A 15,473-nucleotide genomic window follows, 5' to 3' on the forward strand; every position below is an offset into this window, starting at 1 on the left:
CCAAGAGGTCCTAAGGGACAAGGGGTTCTTACCTGGCAGAGATGATGGAGAGGAAGGGCCGCTTGTCCTTGGCTGAGGCCTCAGTTGTCTTGACTCCATTGTCTATGATCATGCCGGCCTGGGGACAAAGGACACATTAGCTATTACCACTGCCCACAGCCATCTTCTCACACCAGCCTAGGCACATGCTTTTGAATATGTCCATATACCCAGCAGTTCTTACACTACGCTCATGGACATAGGGTCTACAGTGAGAGAAGGAGAAAGCCAGTGTCATTCTGCATTTCTCTGACCAGAGCTGAGAGGAGCAGACCTGTGTGTGTGTGTGTGTGTGTGTGTGTGTGTGTGTGTGTGTGTGTGTGTGTGTGGGTGTGTGTGTGTGTGTGGTGTGTGGGAGGAGTAGATGAATAAACCAGTGTTTTTAAAAGATTTATTTATTTTATGTGTATGAGTGTTCTATCTGCTTGTGCCCCTGCATGCCAGAAGAGGGCACCAGATCACATTATAAATAGTTTTGTGTTACCATGTGGTTGCTGGGAATTGAACACAGGACCTCTACAAGAGCAGCCAGTGCTCTTAACCTCTGAGCCATCTCCCCAGCTTCCATAAATGAGGGTCTAAACTAGAGGGTCTAACTTGGAGCCATATAGCCAATTCTATATACAGAACTAACACTACTTTATGGAGTTCCTATCCCAGATTCCCAAACAAGGTCTACCAGTGTGTGCTCAGAAATGCAACACAGACTTTCTGAGCTTGTCTCTCTTTCCCATCATGTGAGAGTCGTGACTTCCTACAGCCTATTCCAGCTCCTGCTTGACTTGAGGAGAAAGGCTAATTCTTTTTTTAAAAGATTTTTTTGAGACAGGGCCTCATGTAACCCAAGCTGGCCTCAAACTTGCTATGCAGCCTAGGTGACTTTGAATTTTTCATTCTCCTGCTTCAGCCTCTTGAGTGCTGGCATTACAGGTGCATGGGACCACATCTTGTCTATACACAAACCCAGGGCTTCATGCACATCTGACAAACACTCTTACCAACTGAGCTATGTCCCTAGCTCCGAGCCTGGTGTTCTTCTTTAGTGCCAAAGCTGTCTCCTTTTAGACAGAAGATGGGTTGGAATAGAAGTGGAAGTCCTGGAGGCTACCATCCAGTCCCTCTCACTCCCAGATCCCTCGGTCTCTTAAGAGGCTCATACCAGCTGTGTCTCCAAGTTCCTGTTTGTTCTCCAACGGGCTTTAACTTCACAACAGTGATGACGAGAGCTTACACTCTTGGCTCTGTTCTCACACACTGATGCTGGCAAGACCCCTCACTTCTTTGGCTAGTCATATCATTATCTGTAAGACCCCTCACTTCTTTGGCTAGTCATATCATTATCTGTAAAGTTGGCTAATGATACCACCTTCACAGAGTAGCTGTGGTGACTGTACAAGATGCCTGAGAAATGACTACATGAGGTGAGTGTGGTGTCAGTCTTCCTGGATAGAAGCATCCAGGATACAGACCCTGTAGTCTCTGCTTAGACTGTCAAGCCGGTACAGCTGTAGATTCTTTTCATTTCTCCCTGCCTATCTCAGAGGATAAGAGTCCATCCTGCCCTCAACAGTGCTAAAGCACCCCTCCTACACACATCTATGTCCTTGACTCTGTCTTGCCTTCCTATTAAGGATGTTGCTTTTGACTTCATTACTCCCCATCCCAACCCCCTTTGCTGCCCAGTCTCACCAGTAGGAAATCTTGAGGGTCCAGGGAATGGTGGGTCCCACTAAGAGGTCAATGTGTTTTCTGTCCTTCTCTAACAGTGATATGGTCTAAGCGCCTGACTCTGCATGGGGCCGCACAACATCCAGCCACAAACTCTCCTCCACATTTCTGCCACTGCCTCTGGAATTGTCCCCCTGCTCTGTCTCTGAGACATGACTAAGGAAGTGCCTCCTCTCCCCTGCTCATGGCTCTCCCCTTATCACTGGCTTTTGTCTTCTTACCCCCAGGTTTCAGCACGGATCTGCTCTGAACATACGTTCCTTCTTTCTGGGTCTTCTCCCAGGTTCCGTGTTTTTGAAACAGGTTTTCTTTGTATGTGAATGCAGAGACCAGAGGTGGATGACAAGTGACTTCTATTGCTTTCTATTGTTGTTGCTGTTATTTTGATAGATGTTCCTTCATTGAATCTGGAGTTCACTGGCTAAATGGCTGGCCAGAGGCTTTGGGATTTGCCTGTCTCTGTTTTCCTATCAACAGGGTTACAGGCATGTACTTTTGCTTTTGTGCTTGTATGGCAAGAACCTTAAATACTGATCTATCACACTAGCTCTCTGAAATACCTTTTTTTGATTCTGGATGTCAACCATTCCTCTCTGGCAGTCCCCTGAGTGTACTATTAAGAATTGGACCAGATACCAGCTTGTTTGTTTACTATCCCTATGTCCTAGAGACACAGGGGTTCATCTTTATCTCAGCCTTATTCCAAGTTCTCTTGGTGTGTCCAATGGCTCCAGTCTTATCTTTTGCTCCTATGGGAATGTTCTTTGCAAACTGAGGCCCCAGCCATCCTAATGCTTCTCCCTTTTGCTCTAGACCCAAGCTTGGAGCAGAGCTTGCACTGGTACTCAGGATAGGAGGGTGATAAATGAAGGTGGTCAAGAAGTTTCTCATTTTCCACCTACTGACTTAACCCTGCACAGATGGAGCCACCCACTCCCCAGAAAGAAAGAGAAAGTCCTGGATGCCAATGCCACTCAGAACCATGTCCAACCTTCCTGAAGTTCATGGCCAGGCCTCATTTCATAGTCAATATCACTGATGCCTACAATAGAATCACAAAATCAAGTCTGACATCCATCTTCTGGGATATGGAAGCTGGGGTAAAGGCACACCTTGCTCCTTTGGCTATACAGTTGCTGTGATGAGGCAGGGCCCCACAGGAGACTTGTGGTGAGTGAACTGCAGGCTTTGGAAGGCTGCTTTGGACCCACAATAAGAATGCAGCCCTTCCAGGCTCTAATCATCTGCAGGTTGGGACAGGGGAGTGAAAAGGCTGGCCATAGTGACACATCACAGAAAGACTTACCCGGTAGTTAGAATGTGCTCGGTTGTTGTAGAATTTCCCCAGTGGAATGTGCTCGGAATAACCTGGGGAGTACATTCCCACAGAGGGGCCCGTCGGCACATGGTGAAAAATGAACCAAAATCCAGTTTCCTGTTGGGACAAGGCACAGGAGAGAGACACACACACACACACACACAGAGAAATTAGTGGCAGTGAGTTCCTGATTGAGTGACCCAGGCTGGGATAGTGGATGCAGTATTGTGACCAGAACAAGTCATCTCCACACACATCTCAGTGGTCCACTGTTTATACACCATTCACCACCAGACATATCTATGTGGTTCAGTGCTGGGATAAAGGGAAAAGCTTGAGGCTACTGTAATTTGTGAGGTCCTTGTCAGCTCTCACTCTTCACATCGGACTTGTTCTCTGTCTGCAGTAGAGGGTGTGAGTTACTGGGTCACTGCAGAGGTTAGACTCCTGATGGATAGAATTCCAAAAGCAAATGTCATAGAGATGCCTTAGAGATCTGGACACTGAGGCCCAGAAAGAACAAGAGACAGTGTCAGGGTCACGGCCTCAAGCAAAACGAGCAGCGGGGGAGAACTGGGTTAGATCAAGGCTGTTGGAGCAGAACATGATGCTTGTTGCCTATCTGCCACCACTCAGCTATATGGGGCTTTGGACACGCTAGGTCTCCTGTCTTAGCTTCCACCCTAGCCCACCCTTTATGTTAGAATCACTTGGTGTTAGCTTATACTGACGTACCAGGCACCATCCTAAGGGGAAATGACCCATCCTCTAACGAATGACTGTACATAAATTGCTTAGTGCTCTGGGATGAAACATCCCCCACAGGGTCTTGTGTTTGAACACTTGGTCTACAGGTAGTGGCTCTGCTTTTGGAGGTTGTGAAACCTTTAGGAGAGGAAGAAAAAATGGAGGATGTGGGTCATTGGAGGTGGAGTTTGAGGACTATATAGCCTAGCTCCACATCCTGTCTTCTCTGTTTTCTAAAACATCTTTTTATTTTAATGTTTTATATGTATGAGCATTTGGTTCTTATGTATGCCTGTATAGATCATGGGTGCCTGGTATCCACAGAGGTCAGAAGAAAACATAGGATCTCCTGAAACTGGAGTTATGGATGGTTGTGATCCACCATGTGGAAGCTGGGACTCAAACTCAGACCCTCTGCAAAAACAAATACTTTTAACTACAGAGCCATCTCTCCAGCCCCTTCTACTGTTTCTTGATCTACTCAGATGTGTACATGCTCTTATTGTCACAGCCACAGGTGACTCCAGCCACCATACCTTCCCTCCTACTATGGACTGTAATCTCTTATGTCACAAGCCAAAATAAATGACTTATTAGCTATGGTCACCAGGGTTATGAAGCGACAGGCTGAACTGTTGTTCAAAGCCAAGTTGCAGGACTCCCCACCATATAGATGAGTGATCTTGAGCTCTAAACATAGCATCTCCAGGGCAGCCGCTGCCAGCCCCACCTTGCTTATTTCTGCTTACCTCGGACCCTGCAGCTGCACAGTTGATGAGATTGTTGTTGGGATTCGCCATCCAGAACGTGGACACAGCACTGCAGGGAGAGGACAGAAGTTGAGCACAGTCATTAACAAAGACCTCCAGCACTCTCTCTGCTACCCAGTGGGAGAGCCCTGTGAGTCAGCAGTATTAGTGGAGGCTGTTGTCTGAGGCTGGGGTGTCCGTTTGTGACTTCACTTTCTCACCAGCAGACAGAGCATTTAAGTTTGTGCACTGTTCAGGGCTGGAAAAATGAGGTGTGTTTTGTACCTCTGCAGAAGCATTGAATTTGCGTCTGAGAAAGCAGACCTGTCTAAGGGAAGCTGTCTGGGCAGGAAGAGACATGTCTCTGTCTGCATCTGCCTCTCTGTCTCTGTGTGTCTCTTCACTGTTTTTCTGTCTCCATGTCTGTGTTTCCCTCCATTTCTCCTTTTTTCCCTCTACCTTTGTATCTCTGGGTCTCGAAGTCTGTTTCTGTTTTTCCCATGTCTGTCTCTGTTTTCCTACCTGTCTGTATTTTTCTATCTCTGCCTTTCTGTGTTCTTTGTGACACCATCTCTCTCTCTCTGGTTAAAAAAGAGATTACTGTGGTACTATGGGTACATATCAGGAGTGATTGTGGTAACTGTTCACAAGATTCCATATGGTATAGAGCCACAGGTGAGCCACAGTTCTCCAGACCAAACAGTGCTACTGAGGCTCACAGAGGAGGGAGGATAGAGGAGGAGGGAGGAGGGAGGAGGGAGGAGGGAAGAAGGAAGAGCTACTCTTGGTACCTCACTCTGAGAAGCAGGCAGAGGTGAGCATCTTGTTTTTAAAGGTCCTGAGGCAGAATGTTGAGTATTCATGCTCATTCCCTCTCCCCTCCAGGACTATCCTGCAGTACTATGTGTGCACTTACTTGCAGTCCTGCCTGGGCTTGGGGATGTACCCTGGGTATGAGTCCTCTGTGATCACTTTGCACATCCTGCTATCCCGATCCGATGGGAGAAGGGTCCCTGACTTAACAAGGAGGCCAAGGCAGTGGTCAAACGTGTTGCGTTCCTCTGGCCCATCTTCAGTGAAGAAGCAGTGGCCCAAAGAATTATAGCCCACAACATCCTTGATCTGCAGGGTCAAGACAGGAGTTTTACTCGGTACCCAATGTTCATATGTATACATAGTTATTCATCAAGCATGAAGTAGTGCTGAGCCATACCAGGCTTGCGTAGCCTGGGGGTAGAGACAACCTTGCCCTCAGGCAGGGTGGGTGACAAGAGGTTGAATGTGCTGGGGATGAGGCTTCTGGTGGGTAAGGATGGGAATAAAATACGAGAAGTGCAAAGGTGGGTTCAAGGGGGAGACTGAGCTTGTGTTCCAGAGACCAATCTGCTGAAGACACAGCTTGCCAAGACTTCTTAAGGAGGGTCTCCAGGGCCAGAGTGGGGAGCAGAGCAGCTCCCTCAGGAGGTAGCACCACAGGAGGCCTGGGGGACCTTTCATGAAGGTCTGATATGTTTTGGTTTGGTTTGGTTTGGGTTGGGTTGGGTTGGGTTGGGTTGGTTTTCCAGACAGGCTTTCTCTGTGTAGCCCTGGCTGTTCTGGAACTCTTTCTGTAGACCAAACTTGTCCTGAACTCATAGAGATCCACCAGCCTTTGCTTCCCAAAATACTGGGATTAAAGGCATGTACCACTACCACCCGGCAACACTAATCTACTTTTAGGAGCCCTTCAACCCAAGCCAGTTTGTTAGCCCACGATGCCCACCAGGACACTTTTCCACCCCAGACTGAGAATTCAGCTCTCAGTTCACCTTCCTGGATAGAAAATCAGAAAGCACAAGGGACAGTGGGTGAGGGTGGGAGACCTTTGCACATCTTTACTGTAGTCTTCCATCCCTGCTTGTCCAGTGACTTCATCCAATGAGATCTTCCCTGCTTCCTTGTGACCTCAGATCAACCCACACCTCTTAAGGAACTGCCAGTGTACCAGGAGCTGGAAAATCTGTATACCATCCAAATGCCTTTGGCACTGACTGAAATACCAAGGCCATTGCCCTTAGCCCTGGTGCCACTCACTACAAAGGACTGTCTTGCTCACTGCAGGACACTCAGTAACCCTAGTCTGTCCCTGCCAGGTGTCAATATCACACACTACCTAAAAGTTGTTTCCGGACTTCCATCACTCAGTCATCCACTGTGTAGGAAAGATGACAAGGCTGTGTCTAATGGAAAAGCATTGATCTAAGGTGAGCAACCCAGGTCCTTCCCTTACACTGCAGGTGCCTGCTCCCTAAATGACTAACTGTCCATCAGCTGTTAGAACCACACCCACACAAAGTCCCTGCATGACTGAACACAGGCTGGCCTCATAGACTTTACTTTCTCCACAATCTTACAAAGTCCTCTTGCAATTTTTGTTTTAGAAATGAGAGATATGGGAAGGGAGATGGGATGGGAGGTTTTTGGAGGGGAAATAAGGAAAGGGGATAAAATTTGCAATGTAAATAAAGAAAACATCTAATAAAAAATAAGTAAATACAAAAAAAAAAAAAAAAAAAGAAAGAAAAGAAAAAAGAAAAAAAGAAATGAGAGAGATGAGGCTGGGAAATGCTAAGCAATTGCCCAAGGACACAAAAGCTTAGTGGGCAAAGCCAGGGCAGAGACATTTGGTTTTTCAGGCCTGTGTACTCTGTCAGCTTACTCCACTCTCCACTCCCCTTGCTTATACCAGGCAAGCTGTCTGCCTCTTAAAATGAGCATCCTTCCTTTAATCTTTGGCTTTACTCTTTGACAAGGGCATGACCTTGAGGCTCATTCACTCCTTCAATGGGCATTTCAGTCAATGCCAAGGTCATCCAGTGGGATGCTCCCTTCTCTCCCAGTGAGAAATGAAAGCTTGTTAAAAATAGCCCAGAAAGACAAGTCTGGGAGGGGATGCGGCTGCTCTTGCTGGCAGAGACTTCTAAGATCAAATTCAATGTCCGGCCTTACAGAGGAGGAAACCATGCCCAGAGAAGGGATGTGGGGTATCCCAGGGAATTTATATGTTGGAGCTGCTGTCTTCTGCTCATGATCTTTCTGACTTTTCCCTACCCATTTGCCCTGCACTTCAGAGCTCCGAAACTGAGTGAATGAGTTAGGGACATTTTTCTAACAAACACTCAAAGAGGAGCTGGCTTCTAAGACTTGTGAGAGGTGCTGTGAACAGAAAAGGCTTCACCAAAAGGAAGAAAAGCAGCTGCTGCTGGAAGTCCAGTTCTTACACATGTTTCAACCTTATCTCAGTGGACGCCACTTGCAAGGACAGAACTCAGACTTGATTTCCATCAACGCCGGAAACAGAAACCAGCCCATTGCTTAGCTGTTGCAACAAGTCTGCCAGAGTCAGGAGAAAAGCAGGGCAAGAGCAGATGAAAGTCTGGAGCAGGAGATGAAGTGTAATTCACATCATTACTCAGTCACAGACTTACTCTGCTACGCTGAGCATCCCTGTGTGATAGAGGGGATGCTGAAAATGTTCTCAGATCGTTTCTCCTTAGACTATTTCACAGAGTTGACTATTAGAGATAATAAGTGAAGGGATAGATAGATAAATGGAGGTAGGTAGATAGATGGATAGATAGGTAGGTAGGTAGATAGATAGATAGATAGATAGATAGATAGATAGATAGATAGATAGATAGAAATGGATGATGGAAGGATAAATGATAGGAGATAGGTAAATGGGAGGTAGGTAGATAGATGATAGATAGATAGATAGATAGATAGATAGATAGATAGATAGATAGATAGGGATAGTGGGTAGATAGACATACAGGTAAATAATGAACAGATGGTGGTTGCATAAGTAAATGGACAGAAAAATAGGATAGATAGGCAGATGGGTAGATAATAGATTCATGTAGATAGACATAGCAACTAAATGAATACTCCCTCGCCCAGTAGGAGGCTATCCTTATATGCTGACCAGAAATAATGTGTAAGCCCTTCTGCCATTCTCTTTGAGAAAGCTAAAACTATATTTCCCCTTTGTTTTCCTGTGTATGTTCTTGCCTGCTGATATCTGCAGTTCATGATTCCTGGAAGCTGTTTTAAGTCTTTCACTGTAGCAAGGTCTGGTCATGGGATTGTAAAGGAGAAAACTCATAGGTTCTGCCAGTAGTGAAAGACCAAGAAACGTGTCAGGTATTGCTTCAATAGTGAGACTATTTAGCTGTCATCACAATGTCAGGGCATTGTTGGGGGATGGAGGTGGGGTGGGGTGCTAGTGACAGAGGAGGCTAGCTGGAGGTCTGAAGACTGTTTTCTGTGTACCTCAAGATATATGATCACCCCAGTCCACCAACAACCTGTATTCTCTAAGAAGAATGGGGCTTCAATTACCCAAGCACAAGCAGAAATTAGTGGTTGGCTGACTCTCTGACTATGCAGGATTCCACCATAGATTCAATCAAGCTCAGACAGGAAATATTTCTTTTAAAGGAACTGCCTAAGAGGACCATGCACCGAGATTATTTCACCTTGCCATCAGTCCCCAAACAATATGGGATGCCAACTGTTTATTAGGCATTTACATGACATCATAAGCCAACTAGAGGTAATTGTAAGTGCACGGGAGCAAACACATCGGTATGATGCAAATACCAGGTCATTTTATACTAGACTTGAAGAATTTTGGCACCCTGCAGGGGGCAGTGAGACCAAAGCGGATGCTATTTCTGCAGTCTAGGGTACGAATGATATAATATATGTCACTGAGAAGCCGCACAGTGAATTCAGTCCTTTTAAAAAGAAAAATTACTTCCAAGCTTCTGACATTATTTAAAAAAACTTAAAAATAAAATTCCCGAGGAGAAGCTGGCCTTGGAGCGCAGGCAAGGGTCATTTGTTTTGAAGATCTTAATGAGTTTTTGAATATGCAAATAGAAGTTGAGAGAGGAAACTGAACAAAACCCTACCTAAAAAGGGAAGGAATGCTTTCAAGGCTGGGCAGGGAAGGTAGGGAGGGGGTGGGGGGGCAAGGATGGGGGAGGATAGAATTTGCAAGGTCAGGGTGCTGCCCGAGGGAAAGCATGTGACCTGCAAGGGGCAGTGAGACCAGAGAGACCAGCGTTCTCTTCCACACTGTCAACTTGTGCCCTGTTCTGGAGTGTTCTCTTCCTCGGTCTCCCAGTGCAGCCCTGGACCAAGTCGTTTTGAGGGAGAGGAAAGATGGAGTCTGGGTCCAACATCTGGGCTCAAGTGGGAAGGAGAGGAGAGAACAAGTACACAGCTTGAGAAGTGCAGGATACATTCAAAGACCCTGGAAAAGGGGGGGTGATTCAGGGACAATGGAAGCCTTTCCCACAATTCCCAGGGCTGTGCAGATGGCAGAGAGGATGCTGGGCTTCCCCATCATGGGCTCCAGCCTTCTTTAGCAGAAAGCCAAGTGAAAGTTGTGGTCTCGGAGATAGAATGCTTAGGGGCTGACTGGATCCTCTGGCACTGGAGCCATGCGGAGCACAGCACTTGCAACCCTCTGGGCACATCTTGGCTTCATAGCACAGGCATTTATAATAAAGATAAGTTGTGAGCAAGTCCTCAGAAAGGATGTGCTTTCTTCTGCGCAGTCTCCCAGGCTTAAAGAAGGGAGATTGAAGAGAGCAGAACTTGCACTGAGGTCTATGTACCTCCTGCTACAGGTCGGGGATATAGCGATTGCCTTCCAGTAATAGAAAGATGATTTCAAGGTCCTGCTTAGGAGCTCAAAATACACATGAAGATGCTCTGAGCCCATTCCCTGTGGTCCTGCAGAGAGTGTATGCAGAATCTCTCTTTGGGAAAAGTCTCCCATCCTGTACCTGCAAGCATCCTGGGGAGAGTTAGTGCAGAGTCTCCTTCTGAAGTCAGGCTTCCTGTGGGCACCTGCCAGGGAGCCTGGGTGTTCTGCTATATTGCCAGAAGGACATCCTCAACAATGCTACTATCACAGGAGACATTCCTACAGCTTCACTCCATGGACTAAGAACAGGGACTTAGAGAACTGCAGAAGCAGTGTGAGAGCAGGGCCCTGGGACCAGAGGAGGGCAGGCATTGCTAACAGGTCCAACAATGTGGTAGATTTCTGCTGTAGACCCTACCTATGTGAGCATGCATTGGGACTTTTCAAAGTGGCAGGGAAGTCAAGAGTCGCTAGCTACACTGGCCCCACTTTTTGGTGGAAGCATATGCTGCTATCTCACGGAAACAGGTGTTTTCACAGACCACATAGAGATGCAGGGGCACACAGGGCTGCTGCTATTTACTGTACCCTCAAAGCATGTCACTCGTGTTATCTGGCCTCATCCTCCTAACCACCCTTTGTAGTCGACTCTATCAGCCTTTTCCCTGGAGGAAACTGCGGCCCAGGACATTTCCATCCATTCCTGCAGCTCTGTGCTGGTGACTTTTGAGTTTCTGCTGAGTCCCACAACACTGACACAGAGGAAAAAAGCAAAGAGATGCATGAACTGAGGGAACAATGGGTTGCTAGACTCATTAGCATTTTAGAGCCACACTGCTGAAAGCTGTTCCCTAAACTCAGAGGAAAGCAGACGTTGAAGAGCTTGTTTTTTGTTTTGTTTGTTTGTTTGTTTGTTTGGTCAGAGGGAATTGGATTAACTTTGAACTAGAAGGGACTGCAGAGGTAGCTCAGAGGTTAAAAGCACTTGTTGATCTTGCAGAGGATTCAAATTTGGTTCCTAGTACCCATATCACAGCACACAACCAGCCCTAACTCCAGTTCCAGGGATCTGATTTCTGTGGGTACCAGGCAGGTGCATGGTATACATATGTAACATTCAATGTGAAGACTCATACAGATACAAGAAAACAATCTTTTTAAAAATAAAATAATAAATGAGGGGATAGGGGGGCGGTGTGTGTGTGCCTGAAGCAGGGGATGTAGGAAGCTGGCTCCCAAGGAGGGAGAGATGGAAGAGATGTGAGACCTCCTGGGACACTTCAGGACCTGCTGGGTAGAGCACGGTACTGAGGCTCCTCTCGGCTCCATACAGCTAGGATCCCTTCTTTCTAGTGTCCTGGGGAACTGCTCGTCTGGGGTTTACCCACTTCTGGCCAGGGATTGTGATAGCAAAAGACTTCTAACACATACATACATACATACACACACACACACACACACACACACACACACACACACACACACACATCACCATGTCCTCTGTACTCTAAAGCATAATAGCATGGTTGTCTCTATATGGATTCTTTTGGTTCTGCTAACTGACCCCCACACCCCAAAAAAGCATAGTCACCCACTGGTAAACCCGTCAATTCAGGCAGCAAAGAAAAGCAAGCAGTGTCGAAGGCCAGCTCCCAGAGCAGCGGCATTCTGGAAGTCGTACAACCACACATTCCAAGAGCATTCAAAGCCAATCTGTAAAACTGCCGTCTGTCTGGGATATAGCCCTGCTGCTGCCTGCTTGGCTCAGAGAACCAGAGACCTGGACCATCTCGATGGCAAGCCATGCAGTTTGGTTCCTCCTTGGGAATGCTGCAACAAGACTGCCCCCACCAGATCTCTCCATAGCTTGGCCAGAAAACGCAGTTCTGAACTGATTGGTGGTAGGTCCCTGAATGGACACTAGATTAAGGTTGAAACTGACACCTCAACCGTGTGGTAGACGGATGACAAGGGAGCTGAGAGATCCTCCCCAATTTGGCAGCTGGCATTCCCAGGAACTGGGCAGGGGGGGAAGTCTTTGCTAACAGTGTGGCACAGATCTTCTTGTTGGATGAAATTGTCCAGGGTTCTGCTCTAAGTGTCTGACTCTATTGTGGGGACCATCGACAGATCTAATTGTTCCAGGCCAGGTCTAGGAGGTGGGGTGGGTGCCATAACTCACTGTTTTCCCTTTCCCACCACAGTCTCTTGATTCCCCCACCTCGCTGAGACAACACAGACTCCTGGGGATGGCTCCACACCAGTTCTGGAAGACTCTATCTCACTGAGCTACCGGCTACCCATGCTGTCCTGGTGCTGTGCCACACGCCCACTCAGCTTCCCCAATGCCAGCTGTTCTGTGGTAAGACCTGGACTACCTGCTCTGAAGATGAGTTGCTAGGACAATACAGCCAGGACTATTTCACTCTCATCCTCTCTCCAAGCAAGCTGAAGGTAACACGGTGGTCTGCGGGACTCACAGGAAAGACATGGAAGACCTAACTGATTCAGTACTTCTCCATATCCACACTGGAAGACAGTGTGAAAGCATAGCACAAGGTGTCCCTTGCCCCGCATGGCCTAAGTGCAGACACACTTCCAGCAGGCACTTACCAACAGACCGTTGGAGCCATGGACAGTGACGCAGCGGGAGAATGTGTGATGAATGGAGAGGTCCCTGATGTAGGTAGGGGGGTCATAGCCTCCCTGTTCATCCAAATCTCCAGCCAGGTGGAAGTGAATTGGGTACTGGCCCACCAGCTGCTGCCCCATGTACTTCAGCTCCACGCCCTCCAAGTGGGCTGCTTTAAACCCCAGTGCAAACTGCAACAGCAAAGTGAAAGTCAAAAGAGTGCCAAGGCAGCCCCTGATCTTCCCCCTCTCCCACCATGCTAGCTGACCTGCATTCCCAGAGGACAGAGGTATTACCTTCCTAGTGCTTTGTCACTGGGTTTTACTGAGTACATCCTGGTTACTCAATAAATCAAAGAGGCTCTGTGTACATGGCTGAGGATGCCTGGTCCTTCTTACACTAAGGGAATCCAGCAAGGCATTACAGGATGCTGCAAGATATCAGACTGTTTGGATTGGAAATGCCCAGGACAATAGGCTTGCTTTGATCTTCCTTTACAACCTCCATAGCCAACTATGAGGAAGGGATAATCCTAAAATGCTTAGGGGGTAGGGGTGACCTAAAACATGCCCTGTGAGTGCTGGAGAGTGGAGGACTCGGGGTATCATTGTTTACTGTGTGAAACCTTCTCTGATGATGGAGATAGCATGAGCATCTGTCTGGGGACATGCATGTGAGTGGAAGATGGTCACAGCACAGGGCTGCTCCTGGATGTGCTCAGGGAAGCTGCTTGGGCAGATGATGCCTGAGTTCCAGGAGCTCCGCAGAACGCACAGTCTAAAGTGACCAGGATCAGAAGTGGGCTCTGCCAACTTCTGTCAGAGGAGTTGGTGACACAATGACCATTTCTCCTAGATTTGGGCACCCACTGAAATGCTGGTCCTGTGGCAATGCCTGGAGAGCAGTGTTGAGAATGATTATGAGTCTAGCTTGGGCTTCATGGGCAAGAGGGGCGTGGGAACTCAGGCCATCCTCAACACCAAGAGGGGCTGCAGTAGCTGGTGTGACAGAGGACTGCTGTTTCCACTGGATCTCACTATGTTCTCAGGTACCTTCAGTGGTGACAATAGACAGAAAAGATCCACAGACTACGGACTGGAGACCAGAATTCCTAAAATGTAGATCTGTACCACAAGGCTCTCCCCATCTAAAAGATCAGCAGAACTCCCATTGTGAACTCTGTTTCCCCGCCATCAACCTCTTTGTTTACATTATTAACAAGAATTACGCTTACAGCACATGATTTTAGCCTTAAGAGAATTCTTTTTACAAAATTCACTCTGATGCTCTCTCTTAAGAGTTGAAGCCAATAACCATCAAGAACATGGAGTAACATGGAGGACCTCTGTGTTTAATGGACTATTTACCAGGCCTGATAAACAGGCATTCTGAACAGAGATAAGCAAAGTTCCTCTTTGAAGAACTATTAGGAGTGCTGGGGAACTAGGATTCTTTGTATGACATTGAGAGACCTGCTGCTACCTGTGGCTGTCTTTCTAGACCAACGGTTCTCAACCTTCCTAGTGCTCTGACCCTTTAATTCAGGTCCCCATGTTGTGGTGACTCCTGACCATAATATTTTCATTGCTGCTTTGTAACTGTAATTTTCCTACTGTTATGAATTATAAAATATCAGCGCTTTCCCACGGACTTAAGATAAGTATCTGATATGTGGCCCATGTGAAAGTCCCATGACTGGTAAAGGTGACATCTCCTAAGGGTACACGTCTCTTCCGACCCCCTGCTCCACCATCCCTGTCCCTCCCATGAGTCTCTGTCCACAGCTGGAACCTTGAGTACCCTCCTGGAGGGCTAAGAGCCTTAGCCAGGCACATTCCTACCTTGATGTGGCCCCCAAAGGTATCGAAGTCAAAGAAGTCACAGATGTGATTGGTGTAGGGGTAGCATCTGTCCTCCATCTCCCCCATGACCACAATGTTCCGAGTCAGGAGTCCGACCTCAGCCCGCATGTCTACACCATCAATCTCCTCCCCAATATGTAGGTACTGTGGCTTCCCTAGGGCACAAGAGGGGAAGGGAAGCAGAAGTACAGATGAAGCGTGCCCGCTGTGTTCCCATCCAGTACTCCCACAGCTGTAGCTTGCTTTTCACCAGACCCTCATTCATCTTGGGCCCCATGGCCCTTGCTCCCATGACACAGAAGAGCAAAGCCCTGGATGTAGTCCCACGCCTAGGAGTGGAGCCATAGCTCCTAGCTACCCATGCTCAGCATTTAAGGCCATGGCAGGTGTGGCTACTTGTCCAGTTATATACACTCTGCTTCTGATTTTCAGATAGACTCTCCCATCAGTCATCTCACACAGGGCTTCCGAGAGGAGCTGTGCTTCCCCACTTCCCTTACAGGGAGGCATGGCCACAGGATGTACCGAGAAGTGCCAGGTGTAACCCTGGTTTGTCTCTCTGGTGAGCCAACCTCATCCAGCAGAGGAAAGCCGCAGCCTAGAGATGGCAGAGCAACAAGAGAGAGACAGAAAGAAGACACATACACACATACACACACACATATACACAGAGAGAGAGAGAGAGAGAGAGAGAGAGAGA

At 47.6% G+C, this 15,473-nt stretch overlaps 1 protein-coding gene across 1 annotated transcript in view; it reads right to left on the bottom strand.

The window, feature by feature from the left end:
• The window catches only part of Cemip (cell migration inducing hyaluronidase 1), a 154,104-nt gene that overhangs the window by 22,383 nt on the left and 116,248 nt on the right, over nucleotides 1-15,473 (bottom strand). The window contains exons 12-17 of the mRNA XM_021192571.2: nucleotides 14,753-14,928; nucleotides 12,893-13,102; nucleotides 5,498-5,703; nucleotides 4,582-4,651; nucleotides 3,074-3,202; nucleotides 33-118 (exon numbers count right to left, since the gene is read on the bottom strand). Of these exons, the coding sequence (XP_021048230.1) occupies nucleotides 33-118; nucleotides 3,074-3,202; nucleotides 4,582-4,651; nucleotides 5,498-5,703; nucleotides 12,893-13,102; nucleotides 14,753-14,928 (877 nt within the window). The remainder of the gene's footprint in view (nucleotides 1-32; nucleotides 119-3,073; nucleotides 3,203-4,581; nucleotides 4,652-5,497; nucleotides 5,704-12,892; nucleotides 13,103-14,752; nucleotides 14,929-15,473) is intronic.

The sequence above is a fragment of the Mus pahari genome, chromosome 1 (assembly GCF_900095145.1).
Source record: "Mus pahari chromosome 1, PAHARI_EIJ_v1.1, whole genome shotgun sequence".
In the NCBI taxonomy this organism is placed as follows: domain Eukaryota; kingdom Metazoa; phylum Chordata; class Mammalia; order Rodentia; family Muridae; genus Mus; species Mus pahari.